General features: G+C 40.5%; 1 protein-coding gene across 2 annotated transcripts; it reads right to left on the reverse strand.

Annotated features, from left to right (window-relative positions):
- Window positions 1-25: 25 nt before the first annotated feature.
- Window positions 26-19,439, reverse strand: nrap (nebulin-related anchoring protein). Of its 2 annotated transcripts, XM_083933178.1 has the most exons (43): window positions 19,207-19,439; window positions 18,588-18,682; window positions 18,328-18,415; window positions 16,766-16,870; window positions 15,752-15,865; window positions 15,486-15,593; window positions 15,258-15,362; window positions 14,564-14,671; window positions 14,358-14,465; window positions 13,873-13,980; window positions 13,317-13,433; window positions 12,492-12,596; window positions 11,850-11,957; window positions 11,390-11,494; window positions 11,198-11,296; window positions 10,963-11,067; window positions 10,735-10,842; window positions 10,489-10,596; window positions 10,190-10,387; window positions 9,982-10,086; window positions 9,779-9,877; window positions 9,595-9,699; window positions 9,402-9,509; window positions 9,149-9,306; window positions 8,386-8,539; window positions 8,176-8,280; window positions 6,725-6,823; window positions 6,405-6,509; window positions 6,190-6,297; window positions 5,883-5,996; window positions 5,584-5,781; window positions 5,239-5,343; window positions 4,957-5,055; window positions 4,716-4,820; window positions 4,488-4,595; window positions 4,071-4,382; window positions 3,889-3,993; window positions 3,411-3,509; window positions 3,164-3,268; window positions 2,933-3,040; window positions 2,261-2,572; window positions 1,261-1,416; window positions 26-1,146 (listed from the first exon to the last, which is right to left on the reverse strand). In XM_083933178.1, the coding sequence occupies exons 1-43, from the start codon at window positions 19,270-19,272 to the stop codon at window positions 835-837; spliced, it is 5,442 nt and encodes a 1,813-aa protein (XP_083789304.1). In that variant the 5' UTR covers window positions 19,273-19,439; the 3' UTR covers window positions 26-834. The 2 variants fall into 2 exon arrangements, with proteins under 2 accessions (XP_083789304.1, XP_083789305.1); XM_083933179.1 differs by lacking the exon at window positions 16,766-16,870.
- Window positions 19,440-20,240: the final 801 nt, after the last annotated feature.

The raw sequence follows: 20,240 nt of genomic DNA on the forward strand, positions 1-20,240 counted from the left end.
CAGACAACGGATCAGATTGCTTTGGAAAAAACAAGTTTATTTTTTTTTTAATCAGCGATAAAACCAAGAATTTACTCCCAGCCCAGCTTTGAGTTAAAGGGATCACCATTACGAACTCACAAAGCTGAACCTGCCAGACAAAATGTAGATCACACATGATTTGAGTAGGACTTTAGTTCCTTCTCACTGAGCCTGGCTCAAAGTGCACAAGATAAGCAGACCTTGTAAGAAAACTAATGAAGAAAAATGACCAATGAAGAAAAATGACAACATTCGTGCCTTGTTCAATTGAACTTGCAGCCTGACTTAATCTCTAAAGATAAATAAAAAAAACAATGATGAAAAATCCTCTGCAGTGCTCTTCATACAGCAATCTCTGTTCCAACTTTATATCTCCTAAACACACTTAATATACAAAAACAATCTTTCCTATTCAAACAGTATAACTTTTGTCCTGAATTCAGTTTCGGTATTCTTGATGTTTTTGCTTGAGCTGGTGTTGAACATGGTCCTTTAAAAGAGATTCAGAAGTTTTGATACAATGTCAAAAAATACCTTGTATTCAATCTGAAAATAAAGTTTCTTTCTGAATTCAACCTGAACTCACCACATACGTTGACAATTCTTTCCACTAACTTACCAAGTCCTGTCCTGATTCAACATGCTAAATCCCCTTTGTAATCATTTAAACAGTCCATTGTTGCACCTACAGTAGCTCTGTTTGACATCGGCGTGGCATCTCATGTAACTACAGAGTCCTTTCATCAAAGTAGATACCAAACTTTCTGAAAGTGGCCATCTCTAAACACTATCATCTATACAAACTCCTTTGATCTACGCATCTTCTATCGCAGCAGCTTTACTTGACATGGATGTCCTGACTTTGTTCTGGAGGGCAGCTGATGAGGACGAAGAGGTGGTGCTGGACTTCTTCTCCATGGATTTGAACGAGGATGTGGTGGTGGTGGTGGTTGACTTTTTCTGGACGGTCTGGATGGTATTCTTCCTCTTGACGTGGAGGACCTCCATGGCGTCCATGTTGACGCCTTGTTGAATCTCCTCACTGGTCTCCACCTGCTCTGAAGTCTGCTGCTGCTGCTGCTGCTGCTGCTGCTGCTGCTGCTCCATCTGCTGCTGGTGATGCATCTGAAAAATGTGGAGAAAGTTAACAGGATCATTTTTAAAGAACCTGAACGCTATATTTTATTTTTTATTTTTATAGTTTATTTCTAGTAAATTACTAGATTCATCCTCCCTCACCATCATCATGTGCTGATAATTTGCAATAGCCTCGTCAGTGGTGACTCCCTCAGCCAGCCCCAGCTCTGCAGCCCGGCGGGCTAGCTCGGCCTTGTGGGAGCCGGGAGGGGTCCAGCCCGCTCCTCTGATCCACTTCATGTCTGACTTGTAGTTCACCTGCAATAAAAGAGACCAGCAATTAGACACACTGATACTGTAAGAATCAAATTTGTTGAGGATATAGTGGCACTATCCTCTCGCCGTATTTCAACTTCAAGTGATTCCAAATGCCAACCAGTATTTCTACACTTGATTACAACCCGTCCCGGATCAGTTAGTTTGTGGCATACAGCAAACAATTACAGCCCATTTACACATCCAATTGATATATTAGATTAGATTAGATCAGATTAGAAAACTTTATTAATCCCTAAACGGAAACTATGTACATGGAGCAACATTAGCATTTATCAGGGGAGTCAGGCGACCTGTTGAACCCAAGTCCAATATTCACTCTCCTTCTTACTTTGTTTTTGGTCTCTACCAACTCCTGAGGAATATGTCTGGCTCTTTATCTGCTAAATGCTCCACTATGTTCAGCAGCTATTTTTGTCTGTATGTGTTTGATGCAGGACAGGCAGCGTACAGTTACTACTGCTGTGGCTGAAAAGGTTAGAAAAAGTATTAAAGTATTTATTTTGACACGGCTGATTTATAAGGTCATCAAAATTGGCCAAAAATTCAACATTATGGACCTTATCATCTCTTTTTTCAATTTTTATTTAGTGGTGCATATCAAAGAACTTTGTAATTAATCAAATTACCATATAGCCATTGCCACATAGTGACCCTGGGCTCTTCTGTGCTCCTGATGGCAGTTTTTTCTCAATAAAATTGAATGATTTAAAAGATTCTTCAGTGTCACATACACAAATATAGTGAAGAAATGTGAACCTAATTATGATGCTGGCTGTAAAATCCACTTAAAAATAATTTTACCATATACTGCAGCATAACTTACATCACTCTGCAGCTTGTAGGCCTGCTTGGCATGCTTGACATTGAGCTGCTCTGGGTCACAGGTGTAGTTGTGGAGCTTGCTGCGGTAGGTGAGGTCACTAGCCTGGGCCTGACTCTTTTTGGCCTGCTGGAACTCGGGTTGGTCGGCGTGCATTTTGTAGTGGCCGTGGTCCTCCTTGGACTGGCGTTTGTACTCCAGGTTGCTCTGGAGCTTACTGGCTGCCAGAGAGTGCACCATCTTAGGGTCGTCCTCCACGCAGCGAAGCCCCACCTGCTGGCCCTTCTCCTTCACGTGGGACTCCCTGTAGCGGAACTGAGGAAAGGAGAAAGATACAGTTTTGATTTTCAGTCAACTTAATAAAGTTGTTGTTACTAGGATTAAAATGATACACAGCTACTTCTGAATGCTCTGCCTTAAAATAAGTGAAATACTTTGATTGTGCTACATCTAGCACATGTGAGCAAAGCTTTCCATCCTCTGTAGTAAATCATTTTTGTGATGCAATAAAAAAGGGACTATAAACGTAATGTCTGTAGATAAATTAAGCACTTAGTAGGAGATGTCAATTCAAGATCACCACATTATGATGTACTTAAAAAAAGAATAAAAGCACTCCATAAATCCTAACTTAACTCAAATCGTGTCACCAACTGAGCTATCACATGAACTCACATCACTGGCAATTTCTCTGGAGGCCTTGGCAGTTTGGAAGGGAATAGCATCCAGCCTCAGGTCATGGCCCGATGTCTTCACCTGCTCCCCAGACGCCTTGTAAACTTTCTTCATGGGAGAAGGATTTTGAAGAAAAAAATGTCACAAAGTAATGCTGGCATCTTTCGATGTGGATTCAAAATCATTTGCTTGTATTTAGGATTGTGAGACTGTATCTGAGGCGTGCCTTACATCACTAATCTGCAGGGCATTCATCCTGGCTCTGACAAAGTCGGGATCATCTGAGTGTAAAGTGTACTTATGCATGTCATCATTCTTTCCAGATTTGTACAGCCTCTGCAGAGAGAAGACATGAATGGAATCTCAACGTTATCATCACGCAGCATCCATCATTTTTTGTGTTTAGGATTTTACAGTTAGAATACTGTAGAATGAGGCTTTGTATCATTTCTTAAGCACACTTATCTTTTCACCTCACCTCACTACACTGTTGATAGCTCATCTTAGCGTGGACAATATCAGGAGAGTCGGTCACTGAGGTGAACTTCAGGCTGTCTGGCAGCTGACGATACTTCTTCTGCATGAAGAAAGACCACACACGCTTTAACAGTAGCAAATATAGATGGCCGAGACTTGTGTTAAATTTAGTCCAGTTTAAAGTTAAATGTACTAGGCTTTATTCAGTGAACTGAAAAATAGATATATTTACAGTAAGAAAAATTGGGTTCCAAAAGTCAAATATCTCACCAAAATAATAAGTTCCAGCAGTCTGGATATAGACATGAGTTTCTTATGATCAGACTATTTGATTTTTTGTTTTGTTTGTAAGGGTCAACAAGTCTGGAATATAATTTTATTCCTGGCAGAAGGAAGGCTTTAAGACAATTCCAAGTAAGGAAATAAAATGTACCTAAAGTAGAGTGCTTTCACTTATACCATCTTTAATATCTACTCACATCACTTAAAAGTTCTCCAGCCTTCTTGGCCGACTCTAGCTGAGGTGCACCCACACCGTCCCAGGCCACTCCCTTCATGTAATTGAGGTCGGATTTGTAGAGTTTCTAGACATAAAGCAGTAAAATGTGTCAGTCAAGTTAAATCAGTAAGCATTCCTCCCTTCCTCATCCACACCTCTCACCTCACTCTGCAGGTCGTAAGCTGTTTTGGCCCACTTGACCTTCATGTCATCAGGAAGCACAGTGTACTCGTGCAGTCTCTTCCTGTAGTCCTGTTCGCTGGCCAGAGCCTGGGCATTCTTAGCGGTCACCAGGTGAATCATGTCTTGGGTGAGGTGGTACTGCCCGCTGGTCGTCAGCGCGTCCTTGCGGTACTGCTGGTCGCTGGCCAGCCGGCCCGCCTGCTGGCAGTGCAGGAGACGCGGGTCGTCCATGACGCTTTTGACCCCGATGTGCTTCCCTTTTTCCAGCAGGTGGTCGTGTTTGTACTTGTTCTGCAGAGGCACAGAATTCACACATAATTAATCTGTGTGAAACAGAAACTTTTCTGAGGCTTTGAATGCACATTTTTTATTAGATGTTTGTGTTTTTTGACTTACATCACTGGCGATGCCTGTGGAGCTCTTGGCTGCCTGGAAGGGGATGTCCTGCATGGTGAGTTTGTAGCCCTGAGCCCTCAGAGTGTGCCATGACTCTCTGTACTTGATCTAGAGCAGAGAGATAAACAACACATGATCATTAAACTTAAAATGATACAATGAAAAAAAAGATGTCACAGATGTTTACGGGAAATTGTATGGTGCACAGGTCACAGGAACTCATAGTACCTCACTAAAGTTGGCTGCATTGATCTTTGCTTGCGTGATCTCTGGTCTCTCACTTGTTATAGTGTAGCTGTGCTGGTCATTCACCCCTTTCTCTTTGTACAAACGCTGAGAGAGAGAGAAAACAACTAGTATTAAAACAACATGATTCACACATAAAGCTTAACTGAGCAAATGAATGAATAGAAAATTCCAGATGAAGGTTACTAGAACACAACCAAAAAAATAAACTTCAATGTCTCACTTCATTTGTGATCTGTCCACTGAGTTTGGCATGGACGATATCTGGAGAGTCAGCGACAGAGGTGTGCTTGAAGTTGTACGGCTGCTGACGATACTTTTTCTTTAAAGAAGAAACAACAAAGGTAGTCTCTGTTAAGTTTTTCGTAGATTTCAGTGACAATATCATTATGAACACACAAAATATGTATCACGACGATAAACTGCAGATTGAACTGTACTGTAGAAATACTGTAAGGTCACTGAACAAATTAGGGGGAAAAACTAAGAAGGGAAGATCTCCTACATCACTGATGAGGTCTGTGGCCCTCTTGGAGCCTTCAATCTGCAGAGCCCCGGTGGCAATCCAGGCTGCACCACGCAGGTAGTTCAGGTCAGAGCGATACACTTTCTGTGACAAACACAAGAAAATACAACTTTCAAACATGCAGTTGGAGTAATTTCTTCTGAAAGTATGCAACAATTCACTGCCTTGTCTAAAGTATTATAAACTAACAATAGAATAACTTACATATAAACAACATATTGCAAAGTGTGTACAGTATGTGTATGTTTTATCCAATTGATCAATTGATGGTTATAATAGATGTGGCATCTTGGAAACTTGAATGTTTTTTTTTTCCTGTCTCACCTCGCTCTGCAGAGCGTATGCTTTCTTGGCCGCCTGCACCTTCATGTCATCAGGCAGCGAGGTGTACTGATGCAGGGTGAGCCTGTAGTCCTGATCACTGATCAGCGACTGGGCCTTTTTAGCGTGGGAGACCTCCAGCATGTCCATGGACAGGTTGAACTTTGAGAGGTCCTTTGCAGAATCCTGCTTGTACTTGATCTGGAGAGGGACAACGGGACAAATAAGAGAGAGTATTTGTAATATAATATAGAATTTGAATTTGTTTGTATATTTGTCACCTATATTTAAGAAACACTTACATCACTCTGCAGCGTGCTGGCGTGGACCGAGTGAGCGATGTTAATGTCGTCCTGCAGTCCCCTAAGTCCGATCATCTTCCCTTTGGTCTTCTCAAATTCTTCTTTGTACTTTTGCTGAAATGACAAATCATTTATTTTCAAGTTGTTGCAGTAGCATGTGTAAAGACAGAATGCTGTGTAAAATGTTTCAAGTCAGTTACACATTACCATTATGTAGGCAAAAAATAAAAATGCTACTTTATTTTACCACTATTTTCTTTTAGGCCCACTCTGAAAATGAAATGATAACAAGAAGTTGCAAGCTCACATCACTGAGAATCTCTCCAGATGCTTTAGCAGACTGGAAAGGAATGGCATCCAGGCGCAGCTTGTAACCGCCATCACGTATCTTAGTCCAAGATTCCTTGTAACAGCTCTGAAAATGCACAGATATATAAACTCACACAACCTCACACAAAGGATTGATTGGCTGTTTGATGGGTTTCACGTGTCTAGTCTGAGTTCTTGTTCGTGTGGTTTTACCTCGCTGAGGTTCATAGCATTGAGCTTGGCCTGGACCATCTCAGGGAGCTCTCCACTGAGTGTGTAGTTGTGCTTCATGTTTTCACCCTTCTCCCTGTACAACCTCTGCGAAGAAGACAGAAGAAACCCCTATTTGTAAACCTCATATTGGAAGTATTAATGTCCAGCAGTTAGACATGCTAAGTTGGGCACAGACCCCAAGTTCAGCCGAATAAGATCACAGCCGTACATTTAAGCAAGATGTGACAAATCATAATATTCGTAGGTGACAGAAATACATCTGATCTACTGCATTTTACAGTAAACAACACAAAACTTACATCAACAGCCAGTTTGTTGCTGAGTTTGGCTTGGATCATCTCTGGAGTATCTTCAACACTGGTATACTTCAGAGCACTCACATCCTGACGGTACTTTTTCTAGATTAAAACAATAAAAAATATGCCAGAGTAAGAATATCAGAAGGCATGAGATGAAGTCACCCCCCCCCCCCCCCCCCCCCCGAACTTCTGCAGGTGCATTTGGTGAACAATAGAGGGCACTAAATCATCACACACACACACAATTGAACTGACAAATTAACGCTCTGGCAAAATTAAACTAAAGGAAACTGCTCTGTTTTCTTACAATATACTTTGTGGATAGAATATATAGATAGACAGATATAGAGTAGATAGATCAGAGATAGTATATTCAGGAGGAACTCAAGGCTCTGTTCTATTTATGCATGCTGTCATTTCATGGTCTAATGTTGGTAACCCTGACTGGAATGAGCCCTAAAATAAGTGTCTGCTTATGAAGAGGTTATGAATAGAGTCTGGTGTTGTCCACGCTGCACTAGATGTGTCACAGAAATATCTGTATGCACCATTTACCAAATAAAGAATGGATGAGAAGGGTGTTGCGACAAAGAAGAAGAAAAAAATGAGGAAAGACTTGACAGGACAATCATTTTTGTTATACAGTTAATTAATTAAATAATTAGAAATCTCTGATCTTTTTTCAAAATGTCTGTCTTCTTCTTGTATTTTTCCCCACTAAATTTTCTAAAATATGAATGGAACTCAAATGACCAAGATTCATAGATTCAGTGCCCTGTTTCCAAATCACACACACTGAAACTACTTGTGTGAAGATCTGGGCACCAAGAAGCTTTTAGGAAACTGGACACTTGTTAATGGGGGAAGCTTCACAGCTTTCCCTTAGAAGGTCCGGATGGCACAAATAACACTCGTTAATGCATCCTGTGTTTCTTGATCTACCTCTCCAAATAAGAGAGTCCTAACTAGTAAAGTTTAAAAAATGTTTTACACGTAACAGCTTCAGTTACGATAACCAGTCTGGTCTCTTGTTATATGGCCGGGTCGGGTGAAGTCTACGTACTTAACCCAGTTTCTAGAGAACAGGAATGATCTGCAGCTCTTTAAATACATTCTGACCCAAGCCGTAAACATTGATATGTGCCTTATAGCTACACGTTACCCAATCATGCTTATCACTTTCTCATGCTCTCTCTGCTAATTTACCCACATAGTTCTGTAGTTCTGTAAATAGCACTGGGGTGAGGTTAATCATACGCTCTATGTACATTAGTTTAAATGCATTAGACTACCAATGCTATTAACATAAATGAGGGAAATATATTTGAAGGTGAAGGACAGAAAATTGAGTGAGAACATTTCCCTCTTTTAATTAATATCACCCACAATGTCATCCCTCCACTCGCAGCTGATTTCAGCAGTGCGTTCTGGGTCATACAGGTGGCGGTTACCTCGCTGAAGACCTCCCCGGCTTTCTTTGCCTGCTGGACATCCAGAGACTTCGAGGCCTCCCAGCCCACACCCTTCATCCAGTTCAGATCAGACCTGTACTGGTTCTGAATACAGACACACACACAGCTTTCATTTGTCACAGTCCTGCAGTAAATGAATCATTTTATCATGAAAGAGTTGTTATTTGAGTGTCTATTGATGAGACTTACATCGCTTTGTAGTCCATAGGCCTTCTTAGCCCAGGCGACCTTCATGTCAGTTGGCAGGGTAGTATACTCATGGAGGAAAGTCCTGTAGTTGGTCTCGGTTGCCAGGTCTTGAGCCTTTTTGGCATGGCTGATGTTCAGCATATCTAGATGAACGCTGGGGGAACGAGATTCATTTCATGCAGTAAATGAAGAGTTATGTTGCAAAATGATGCAGGATTTAAAAGCAGGTTCACACGATGGTGCTCTTGGGTTAATGGGGTCACCCCCACTTCATATCAATCATAACAAAGCATTTCATCTTGCTTTGGACTTTATGGAGGTGAAGGACTGTGGTGTCTTTTGCCTCAGCAAATCGTATCTGTAAGTCAGAGTGTCTTTGTGTGTGTGCGTAACCTTTTGAAATGGGACGTAACGACTGCTGGAGTTAACGCAATGTCAGCTATTTTCAATGCTGATGAATTTGCTAATAATGCCAGTATAACATCTGTGTTTTAAGAAGATATTTATAATACTTACCTTACTGAATTATAACCCTTTACCTCTTTTGACAACGTTCTTTAAGATATTTCAGAGCTCTTTAATCATCAAAACATACACAGTGATGGGGAGTTCTGCCGATTATCTTAGCAGCTTTATGAATGCAGTAAACAGAATTCACCTGGTGTCTCAGGTATAGATAATCCCTGATCAGTTAAATATGGGCCTGAATGAGCAAGATTGGAGACAAGAGTTAAAAAAGCTCTATCAAGGTCAGGAGTCTCACCTGTATTTGGTCTTAGTGTCCTCATAGTCCTTCTTGTAGTTGAGGTCACTCTGTAGTTTGGTGGCCAGAGCAGAGTGGGCCATCTGCGAGTCATCACTGGAGGACTTAATGCCAATAACCTTGCCTTTGTTTTTCTCATACTTCTCCTTGTATTTAACCTACAAGGGGAGAAGATGTTACTGCACTTGAAAAAAAGTAGAACAAGACTCTTCAGTAGTTTCTTCTCTTCAGACAGTTTTTTAGAATAACTCACATCACTGGCCAGATCTCTCTTGGCTTTAGCGGTGAGTATAGAGAGAGAGTCCAGACGCAGCTCGAAGCCCTTTTCCCTCTGTTTCTCCCAGTTGCTCTTGTACACTTTCTAAAAAAAAAAAGAAGTCGAAATCTTTAGCGGTTTAACCACAGCTGCTCTATTGGCTCATTGCGATGAAATTCACTGAACTTACCCCGCTAAGAAGGTCAGCGTTAGCCTTGGCTTGTCTGAAGAGGGGCTCATCTTTTGTCATGGTGTACTGGTGTATTATCTGTTCTGTGTCAGCTCTGTACGCCAGCTGAAAATCAGATAGGCGTATGATATGAGAGCGTGCCATAGCTAAATGGATATTACAGCTTTTAAAGTGAACACCTTACGTCGCTCTGCAGTTCCTGGCTCTTCTTGGCGTGTTGGATAGAGAGATCGTTCGCCACCTGGGTGAATCCGATGCTGTCTGCCTTCTGACGGTATTTAGTCTGTGAGGAAAAGGCCAGTGTATACAGCAGGTAAAAAGTTAGGTCTAATATGGTATATAAAAAATGACAAAGTGTGCACAAACAAATAAATAAACTGTACTGACATCACTAAGCAGCTCTCCTGCTTTCTTGGCCTGGGCAATGTTCATACAACCTTCAGTCTCCCAGCTCACTCCTTTCATCCAGTTCAGGTCTGAACGATACTGGTTCTGTGGAGCAACAGAAAGTGTCATTAACCAGGGAAAATATTGTTGTATAGCATTTACCATTTAATTAACAGACCAGGGCGTATCCCTTTCTCCAGTCTCTCACCTCACTTTGCAGGGAATAAGCCTTTTTGGCCTGCTGCACCTTGATGTCATCAGGCATGACAGTGTAGTCGTGCAGCTTCGTGCGATACTCCAGGTCGCTGGCGAGGGCCTGAGCCTTTTTGGCGTGGCTCAGGTTGATCATGTCCAGAGGGAGGCTGAACTTGGCCTGGCTCTCCTTGGAGCCCTTCTTGTACGCAATCTGTGTGCAGTGGGAATGATTCTGAGTCAAGTAACAAGTGTTATGTTTGATAAGTGTATTTTTAATGCCTTCAATTTCTGATCAAAATGACTTCCCCTTACATCACTGCTCATCTTGGCCACTTGAAGAGAGTGCAGAGTCTTGGAGTCGCTCACGTTGACCCCAATCGCATTGTCTTTGTTCTTCATGTAAGTCTCTTTGTATTTGATCTGGAACACATGTTCGTCTGACTTAATTTCTTTTGCTAGCATTTATATTTGATTAAACCTACTTCAGCATATTTTCTCAGACATTAGCTCACTAAGATTGAATCTCCTTGCAGTGGAGAAGAGTGAATGTTTGCTTACATCACTTGCGAGGTCACGTGAAGCCTTAGCTGCTTTGACACTCAGGTCGTCCACACCGATGTCACAGGCTTTAGACTTGGTTTTCTCCCACTCCTCTTTATATTTAATCTGGAGTGATACATTAAAAGGATCAAATTATCACCTGAAGAAGGAGAAGTGATCTTTTGTAAACAGGTTAATTAGCTCAGATGTGTACATGCGAACAAGTGTCAGTGTGTGTGAACTTACATCACTGCACAAGGCAGCGTTTGCTTTGGCTGTTTTGATTTGAGGCAGGTCCTGGGATAGTGTGTACTGATGTTTGGTGTTCTCATAGCCTTTTTTGTAATTTAGCTAAAAGACACAGGAAGAAGACATTCAAACTCTACAGTCAGCTCAGTGTGCAGCTGAAGAGTGCTGATAAAGTTGGTGTGATCTTAATCGATCTTTGGCAGTGCATGTTGTTAAAATGCGGTTGACTCACATTGCTGACAAGCCGGGCGTTTTTCCTTGCTAAAATAATCTCAGGTGTGTCCGTCGCTTGACTGTACTTGACCTGGTCGATGTGTTGCCTGTAGTTCTTCTGCAGTCATATAGGAAAGAATTTCATTATAATTCTAATGTAATTTGCATATAAAAAATAAAAAAAAGACACACAAGGCTTGAAAAAACTCACGTCTTTGAGTGGATCCAGTTTCCTTTGGCTTTGGTATCCTGGTGTGAGGGTGGCTGGGTAGTTGTATTCACCCTGCTCCTGTTCACAGCCTTGTTTATACGAAATCTGGAATTTATAAGGCAAGGCCAGTTTATTTGTATAGCACATATTACACACATAAGGTATTTCAATACATAAAACATCAAAAGCTCTGGAAAGAAACACATAAATCTCATAAATATTAAAATCAAAACACGAACAACAAAAAACAAGACTATATATAAGACTATGACAGTGATATTACTGGTACAGCAGTTATTTTTGCATCATTGAAGCTTCATTTACCATAATTTGAAGCACCCATAGACACCACAATAATTTCTATGTTTTTGTCAGAAACCGAGAATAGCAGGAGAATGATTTGAGTAAATCTATAAATTGAATTCTATATTATTGTGAGTTCATGAAAAACAAGGCTTACATCACTAGCCAGTTTCCTGGCTTTCATGGCATGCATGGTCCTCTTATCGATTCCTGAGTCTTCATAGTGGCCCTTCATGTCGCTTTTGTACTTCTCTTTGTATTTGTTCTTTTAAAAATAGAAAAAGATAAATACAGAAATCAGTATGTAGGTTTATCAAATACAACAGCAATATCAACATATTTGCTCTAATGATATTTACAGTTAGACCAAGTAGATATTTTTTACAGATTAGATGCACTTATTTGTAGGGATCCACAGATCTGATACTAACATCGGGCCGAAACTAGTCTCGCACTGCCGGACCTGGACCTGGACTGCCAAACCGTCCTGGTTTGTTTGTATTTATTCAAACCAATCCCAATCATCTTGGGCCGCCCTCAGCCCCGAATGCAGATGAAAGGGATGAAGAATGTCATCTGAAACAGGCAGCCAGAGGAAGGCTTTATACTAAAAAGCCTATATATGGTGAGTCACATTAGTCACATCAGTGACAATTTGTGACACATAGAGCTCAATTAAACACTGGTATCTGTATCAGGACTGATATAGTCGGATAGGTGGATCCCTACTTATTTGTAATTTAGATATTTATAAAAACCGCAATATAAATGAAAACACTTGATTTAAAACAACACTTACATCACTTGTGAACTTTGCAATTTTAGCAGCATTTTGAAACTGTGGTGTCTCACAGAAATTGATGCTGTGACCTTTGGTGTTCTCCAAGTCCTTCTTATACTCCACCTTTAGGAAAATAGGAAAAATTACAGCAACTGGAACGTATTTCTTTTTTTCCCTTATGCAACACCACCATTTTTTGTTGTTGTTGTTGATCCGTGAGAGCTTTTCCTTTTTGACATCTTGTTATGTAGTACACATATACATATATATATATATCTATATATATATATATATCAGTCACCATAACTGACACCCCATCATAACTCAAGAGTCACTGAGACACATTTAATCCCAAATATGCTTGGCTGAGCTTAAAAATGACAGCAAGACACAATTCATCTTGTCAGCTTTACCAAAATTACCACACAGGGAGAATTTTGACACCTTTGAGCATTCAAGTTAAATCTGAACATTGTTCACAGACAGGCGAAACATACTGTGGCATTTCTATGTCATATTTCCAAACGTTGGAATAGCTGCTCAGGAAAGAAGGGCTGTGTTCCTGTGTGAGGTAATATTAGTTTGATGGGATGTCCCGTAAGCTGTAACCACACCAGAGAGGCATGTTAGAGATGCTGAAAATGCAAGTTGGGTGGCTCCAAGTCTGCTGGAGTCTGACACAGTATGTCCAATATTTCTCTTAAACACACACACACACTCACACACGCACGCACGCACACACACACACACAATAAGAAGAAGCTAGAAATAAGATTGAAGGCCAGTGTAGGCCAATGAAGGTCATTGCTTTGAGAGCCTGACATCACTCACAAACAAGCTCACCTCACTGACAATCTTGTTGATCTTTCTGGCATTCTTTAGAGCCAGATTGTCCTCAGATGTCAGGCTATGGAAGTGTGAGGTGCCCTTCATCTTGTGTAAGTCCTTCCTGTATTTGAGCTGCAAAGGGATGAAAGATGATTGAATGCATATACAGTAGGAGGACGGTATGTTAGTGGTGCACACACATGCACACACATGGAGTCTAATTTAGTCAGAGTGGAGGGTTTAAAGAATGACAACACGGGGATGGTCTGTCATTGTTGTCCCTCATCTATTCTGCCCAGTGATGACAAGTCCAGATGATGGATTAACTTTTAGCTCTTACACTCTACACTCTGTTATGTTTTGACAGCATTTACAACCAGGTCACATGGTTACACAACGGATACAAACTCCCTTTTTAGACAAACCAACCTTTCAACTACTTTAATGTTAGACTCAAGATGTAGTGAAGGGCTTATTGTATGTTTATCAAATAAATATGGCATTTGAAGTGTTTCTAAGAATCTCACTAGGATTGTTTGTTTTGTAATGTTGCTGTCAGGTTGATACTCACATTACTAGCATTTTCCTGAGCCTTCTTTGCAAGATGATAACCAGGAGTGATCATGGCAGGGAAACTTCCTTTGCCTCTTTGCTGCTCATACTCCTCAGTATAAGCGATCTGCAAGCAGAGGAAATAAGTCATAAAGTGGTGTAAACGATTTTCTAAATATATTTAGTGGGTCCAAAATTAAATCCTACAGGCTAAGATGTTAATCATGTTAAAAAATAAAAAAGATATGTCCAGGGGCTTACAGGTGTCATCTTAATTAGAAATTATGCATTATATACATTATCCCTATAACATTTTTAATTATCTATTTGGATCTGGCAAGGGACCTCTGTTATCTCTCCCAGAATTTTTTGTATCTCACAGTTCACTTTTATTAAAAGATGAAAAGGGTAGATAAATAACTCTAAGCAGCATATAATATGCTGGTGCCCTATATGTTTTTTTTAGATCAAAAATATTAATAAAACAGTAAAACTAATATTTACCTGGCTGTAGTTCTCAGCATTTTCTCTGGCGTGAGCCATTTCGGCTACTGCTGCCTCAGTGCTGGCTTTACCCTTCATCTCCTGTTCATACGTCTGACGATACTTTATCTGATGGAACATGAAATCCGTTATCAGCCGAGGACCAGGGGTCTGCAACAGCATTTGCGTGCATACAGGATGTGTAAATTTCAACATTGGCTACTTACATCACTGGCCTGCTCACTGGCCTTCTTTGACATCTTGTATCCTGGTGTAAGATGTGCAGGAAAGCTACCTTTACCTCTCTGCTGCTCATACTCTTCTGTATAGGCATACTGGTGGAATAAAAGTACTGGTTCTGACACACATCCATCTGATTTTTAAGTTAACACAGCTAAAAATTCTAAAGGACTGACCATGACTCAAATGTCTATTTATTGACATTAGATCTTAAGTGCGATACAGATATCATTAAAGTGTAAGTCCGGCGGAAATGCACCCCATAGTGTTTCTCGATAACTTACTGTATATACATCAAATAAGACAGCAAAACAATTTTTTTCAATGATCAAATCTTTACAGAGAAATCCCGGAGAGTTGTTGCAGCCAGACATGGCTGACACTGAGTAGCCTAGGGCAGTGCGCTGAACGCATTCAAAACAGCATTTTTTAAACCACTAATATTGCTCCAAAAAAAGCACCAAACCTCTGCAGTAGCATGATAAGAGTCCCTGTGTATGAAACGAAGCACCAACAACGTAGTTAGCGAACCTGGAGTTTAAAAAAGACTGTTTTACAAGGCTACAAGCCTCAGCAGAAGGCAAGTCCATTACCGAAAATCATGGCTTATTTGAAAAAGACCATGGGGTCTATTTACACCGGACTTACACTTGAAGTCATCATGAAAGGCTTAAAGCTTACATCGCTAACAATTTGTCCTTGTTTCTTGGCTAGAAGCACCTCCGGGGGGTCAACAAACGCGGTGTACTGTGAAACTCTCTCCTCGTGTCCTTTTTTATATTCCAGCTGCAAATATGTAAAGCACAGAGAAGTTGATTTGGCTCATTATGAAGTCACAGCATCCACTGACAGAGACACATATTCACTTAAACCTAATTTCTTTGAGTATTTGCAAAGAAATTCACTTACGTTACTGGCCAAAGTATTGGCTGTCTTAGCAGCCTGGTAACCTGGTGTTATCATGGCAGGGAAGCTGCCTTTCCCTTTTGACTGCTGATATTCTTCTGTGTACTTCACCTGCCAAATTAGCACAAAATCAATCAAGGCATTTGACCAATATTTATTCATATTGATGCAAAATGGAGTTTAACTTGGTTTGTTAGACATGTACACAATCCGCACAGGAAACACACAAAACATATTTCGGTTTTATAAAATAAGGGAAGTGTACTCACATCACTGATGGAGTTCTGTGCCTGGGACATCGTTACTACCTTCTGATTGGTCACCGTGCCTGAGTACCATGTCTGCTGCTTTGAGAACTCAGACTGAGACTGAGACTGAAAAGCCTGTTTGGATACAGAGGACAAACTTCATCATCATTTACAGCCATTAACAAGACAGTGAAAACCTTCCATGTCCGTTGTCTTGTTGAATCTGCCACTCAACCCTGATCTATTTAAACTCTATGGAGTGATAGCAACAAGTGGCAATCTAATACAGTGCAAATAAATGTGAGTTGTCAGAAGGGACAAAATATTTAACCAACATCAGATACTAGACCAAAGAGAAGAGAAGCTTTAATACATGCAACAGCGACAGCCTATTATAAATAAGTTACTTGAATAAACTTTCTGCCACGGTCACTGAAATCATACAGTTTCCAACATTTCCACATATATATCAATGATTGAAGGTCCCATATTGTAAAAAGCGAGATTTCCATGTATTTTTTATTATAAAGGTGCTATATAAATACTGTGAAAGTACAGCTATGACATCACAAATATACTATATATCGGTAGAAAGTGCAACTAAAGTGCAGTTACAGTCATTCCCCAACTGCAATGACGGTGCAAAGAAGCTAAGAGAGCAGATGTGGAAGTTATGAAAGCGCTGACCAATCAGAGCAGACTGGGCTTTTTCAGGAGGGGGTCTTAAAGAGACAGGCTCTAAAAGGGAGCATTTCACACAGAGGGTGAATACAGGTACATTCAGACAGACAGTATGAGAAAAACAATGTGTTTTTAGAACATTAAAGCATGTAAACATGTTCTAGTAGAAGCTCAAATACAAGTCAGAATCTGTAAATGTTCATAATATGGGACCTTTAATATAAATGATTTTGGTTCCCTACGATCACTGCTAACACTGATAACTTTGCTGTGTGCAAAGAATGGTACAAGGAATTAATGCTGAAAACTCCCTTTAACTGGGTGCAATTGCCAGTTGCTCTAACCAGAGCTCACCTGGCTCTCCATCTGACTGGCAAGACGAGCCTTCTCCAGCTCCATGGACCTCATGTCATGGTGGAAGGTGGACATAAAGCGCTCGCCATCTTCGCGATACTTCAGCTACAAGTGCACATAGACGACAAGCATTAAGCCAAGGCCAGCACACATTTACACACGCACACACTAGGCAAATATTTATAGCATCTACTTTGATAGTTGCATGAAAGCCCATATTGATATTACCCTGACTTCAGATCCACAGTGCAATAAATCACTCTATTCTTATGTTGTCATTTGCAAACCAGACAACCTGAGCTCACATGCTTAATGATGAAGCGTTAATAATAATAATACTGTGCTGTTATTAATAACTGAGATGTTCCAATCAAGAAGCTGGACCTGCCAGGAAAGATTCAGAGAGTAGCACTTTGGGATGGAAGTCTGAGCTGTTTGCTAATGATCCTTAAGCTGTAAAAAATGTTCAAAACTAATATTAGAATAGCTTTAACATAAGGGCATAAGAGTCACTCTGGAGCCTCGTCGCTAAAGGGCTAACAATAAGCAAGTGACAGAACTTGCAATGTAAACTTCTAGAGCCAAATTTTAAAAACTCACATATCACCAAGGAACTAATTAAAACAACAGCTCTTAACCTGCTTAACAAAGCAACAGTTTAGAAATGTCCAGTCAGTGGACATGGTTATGGGTCAGTCAGCATGGTCTGAAATCAGCCCTCAGATCAAATATCAACAAGTTAGGTCCTACATCTCTCTAAGCAATAGCTGATGAGCTCGCTGATGCTAGCCCACTACTAATATAAGCATAAGAGCATTGCATGAACTCGTAGCCAGACAGACAGACACAGACAGACGGGAACAGGTGGCAGGGAGGAGGAGAGGAAGGGATGCGAGGCTGTTTTTTTCCTGCTGTATAATTTTAGCCCCCCAAAGCATAAAGTGGGCTAAGCAGAGGGGGTTGACTCGCCTCTGTCACAGGAACAGAAATAACCTGAGCCGCACTCTCCATTCCACACCGCTGCCGTCACCATGGACTCAAAGCAGCCATCCACCTTTCTCTCTTTCACCCATAAAGAGGGGATGAGACTTTTTCTTTTATCTGTCAGTAATGGATACATCTAAAACTGGGTCCGATCTTGAGCTTTCTGACTGTGTTTGTATATGTAGGTGAATAGATCTGAGTCAACTGTGAGATTCTCAGTTGTTTCATTGAATGAATAGAAAAGCAAAATTGTCCATTTCCAACTATATTTTGGGATCTTAAAACAATGTCCCATGCATGCAAACATATTGTGCTAAATAAGAATAATAGGGTAAACTATTAAATAATGTAGGTCTATTTAAATGTAGCTGTAATGCATGCATCATTCCCTGTTTTTAACCTAAACAATGACCACTTTGAACAGCGGTCTCATGACAAACCAGTGATAAATGGTCATTCCACTCATGGCATAGACAGCGACTTATGTCAGCCTGTCAACAATACACCTTGACTCAGATCAAGGCTGAAATAGTTTGTCTCCTCCTCCTTCTGTGTTTCTGCATGTGACATCATCTCACCTCACTGCTCGCCTTGCTTTGCTTCTTTGCATTGATGTTGATGGGGGTCTGATAGACGCTGGTGAATGTGTTGTTCCTTGGATTGTGTCTGGAGGGAGGGAAAAAAAGGCCATCGTTTGCAATCACCGATATGGAGTTCATGGAAAGAATAGGGGGAAAAATGATCTATTTTCACACTAAAATGTTGATTTTTGAATACATTTTTGGGATCATGCTTAAATAATTTGTGATGTCATCAGGTGTTGCTTGTGCTTACTTACACAGAACAGTATGGCCTCTTCTTGTGGCTGACAAAGTTATTGGCAGTGAGCACCATCTTACAGACGTCGCAGTGAAAACATGCTTTATGCCAGTTCTGAGAGAGGAAAAGACGAATAAAACTATTTTACAAGTTCCTTAAAGCTATATTATAATCTCTTAATTTAGACTATTGAATCTAGTTTATCATGTGGAGACAGAAACACGTTAAAAATTGGACAGATCATTTTTTAACAACATCATATTAATAAGACAGATTTATTTGAACAGGGCCCTAAATAACAGCAGCAAACACAGCATCGTCTTCCAACTTGGCTCACTGACGTATTCTTGAAGATAAGATACACCTTTACTGTATAGCTATATATATATATATACATATGAATACAATTATAAATATAGCTTACATGTGATCGTTAAACTGTATACATCTTGCTTTTCATCTCAAGTTATTGAGGTGACAAATGTGATGTTGATTGAAAAATATAAAAAGCAGTTTGTTTTAAAAGGTTGTACCATACATTGATGGTAACACTGACTTTTTTGTTAATTCTACAGCTGTTTCACAATTAAATGCTCATAAGCAGACACGTTATTGTTACCACATCTTTTCTGTGTTACCTGGTCAATGCAGTTGATCTTCTCAGCCGGGTAGACCACAAATCCACACCTGGCACAGGACTGCATGGTGAATGATTCTCCTTTCCCCCGCCCAAAAATAGGGAAAAATATCAGAAGAAGTGAAATAATGAGAAAGGTTGGCCAAAAACAAGAGTCAGGTCAAGCAGGCAACAGTTCAGTGGAGGATCCAGCAGTGACTCCCAGACAATTGTGGTAGTGCGTCTCTGCTGGTGGTAAACTTAGCTCTGTGACTGTGAAACTTTGAAACTGTCCCTTACTTGACACCATGTCCCATGATGGACCAACCCCCTCCAATGTACCATGGTAGAAGACTGGCTGAGTCCAGCTGTCCATCTGCCGTCAGAGAGAGAGAGAGAGAGAGAGAGACAGAGAGAGAGAGACAGAGAGACGAGAGAGAGAGAGAGAGAGAGAGAGAGAGAGAGAGAGAGAGAGAGAGAGAGACAGAGAGAGAGAGAGAGACAGAGAGAGAAAATGGAGAGAGAGAGAGAGAGAGCGAGAGACAGAGAGAGAGAGAGAGACAGAGAGAGAAAATGGAGAGAGAGAGAGAGAGAGCGAGAGCTACTGTAGGTCGGATGTCACTGTATATGTGTAATGGTCCTGAGTTGGACAGCTAGTTCAACTTTGGGCACCACGCCATAACACTCACACATAAACGCGTATACATTGTACAATAGTTTTACTTAGCTTTGTGGGTTAAGTATGATGACACAATGGATATAAAGCACTTTTGAAAATACCAAGAAGATCCATAAAAGGCGAGAATAAAGATAACTCAACAGACAACAGAATAAATCCTTTCTTTAAAATATGTCACCCCATTGAGTCAGACTGCCTAGTGTCTATCTAATTTGTTTGCTCCGGTTTGAATCAGTTGATGAGTATGTAAACTAAAAACTTATATACTAAGACTTATTATAAAAGTCCACACACTTCATATTTTGTGGTGTTAAATTGGACTGCTGTATATTTTGGCCAAAACATCAATTTTCTTCCCAGCAAGTGTCAACTTTTCT

This window comes from Echiichthys vipera, assembly GCF_963691815.1.
Source record: "Echiichthys vipera genome assembly, chromosome: 18".
Lineage (NCBI taxonomy): Eukaryota > Metazoa > Chordata > Actinopteri > Perciformes > Trachinidae > Echiichthys > Echiichthys vipera.

What these genes read in the sequence shown, in the direction of transcription:
- nrap (XM_083933178.1), bottom strand. Translation starts at nt 19,272, where the DNA reads ATGCAGTCCTGTGCCAGGTGTGGATTTGTGGTCTACCCGGCTGAGAAG. An exon ending in CCACAGGCATCGCCAGTGAT is followed by an intron (nt 4,383 to 4,487) that starts GTAAGTCAAAAA and finishes GTGCCTCTGCAG; the next exon opens with AACAAGTACAAACACGACCA. An exon ending in CTTACGACCTGCAGAGTGAG is followed by an intron (nt 3,994 to 4,070) that starts GTGAGAGGTGTG and finishes CTTTATGTCTAG; the next exon opens with AAACTCTACAAATCCGACCT.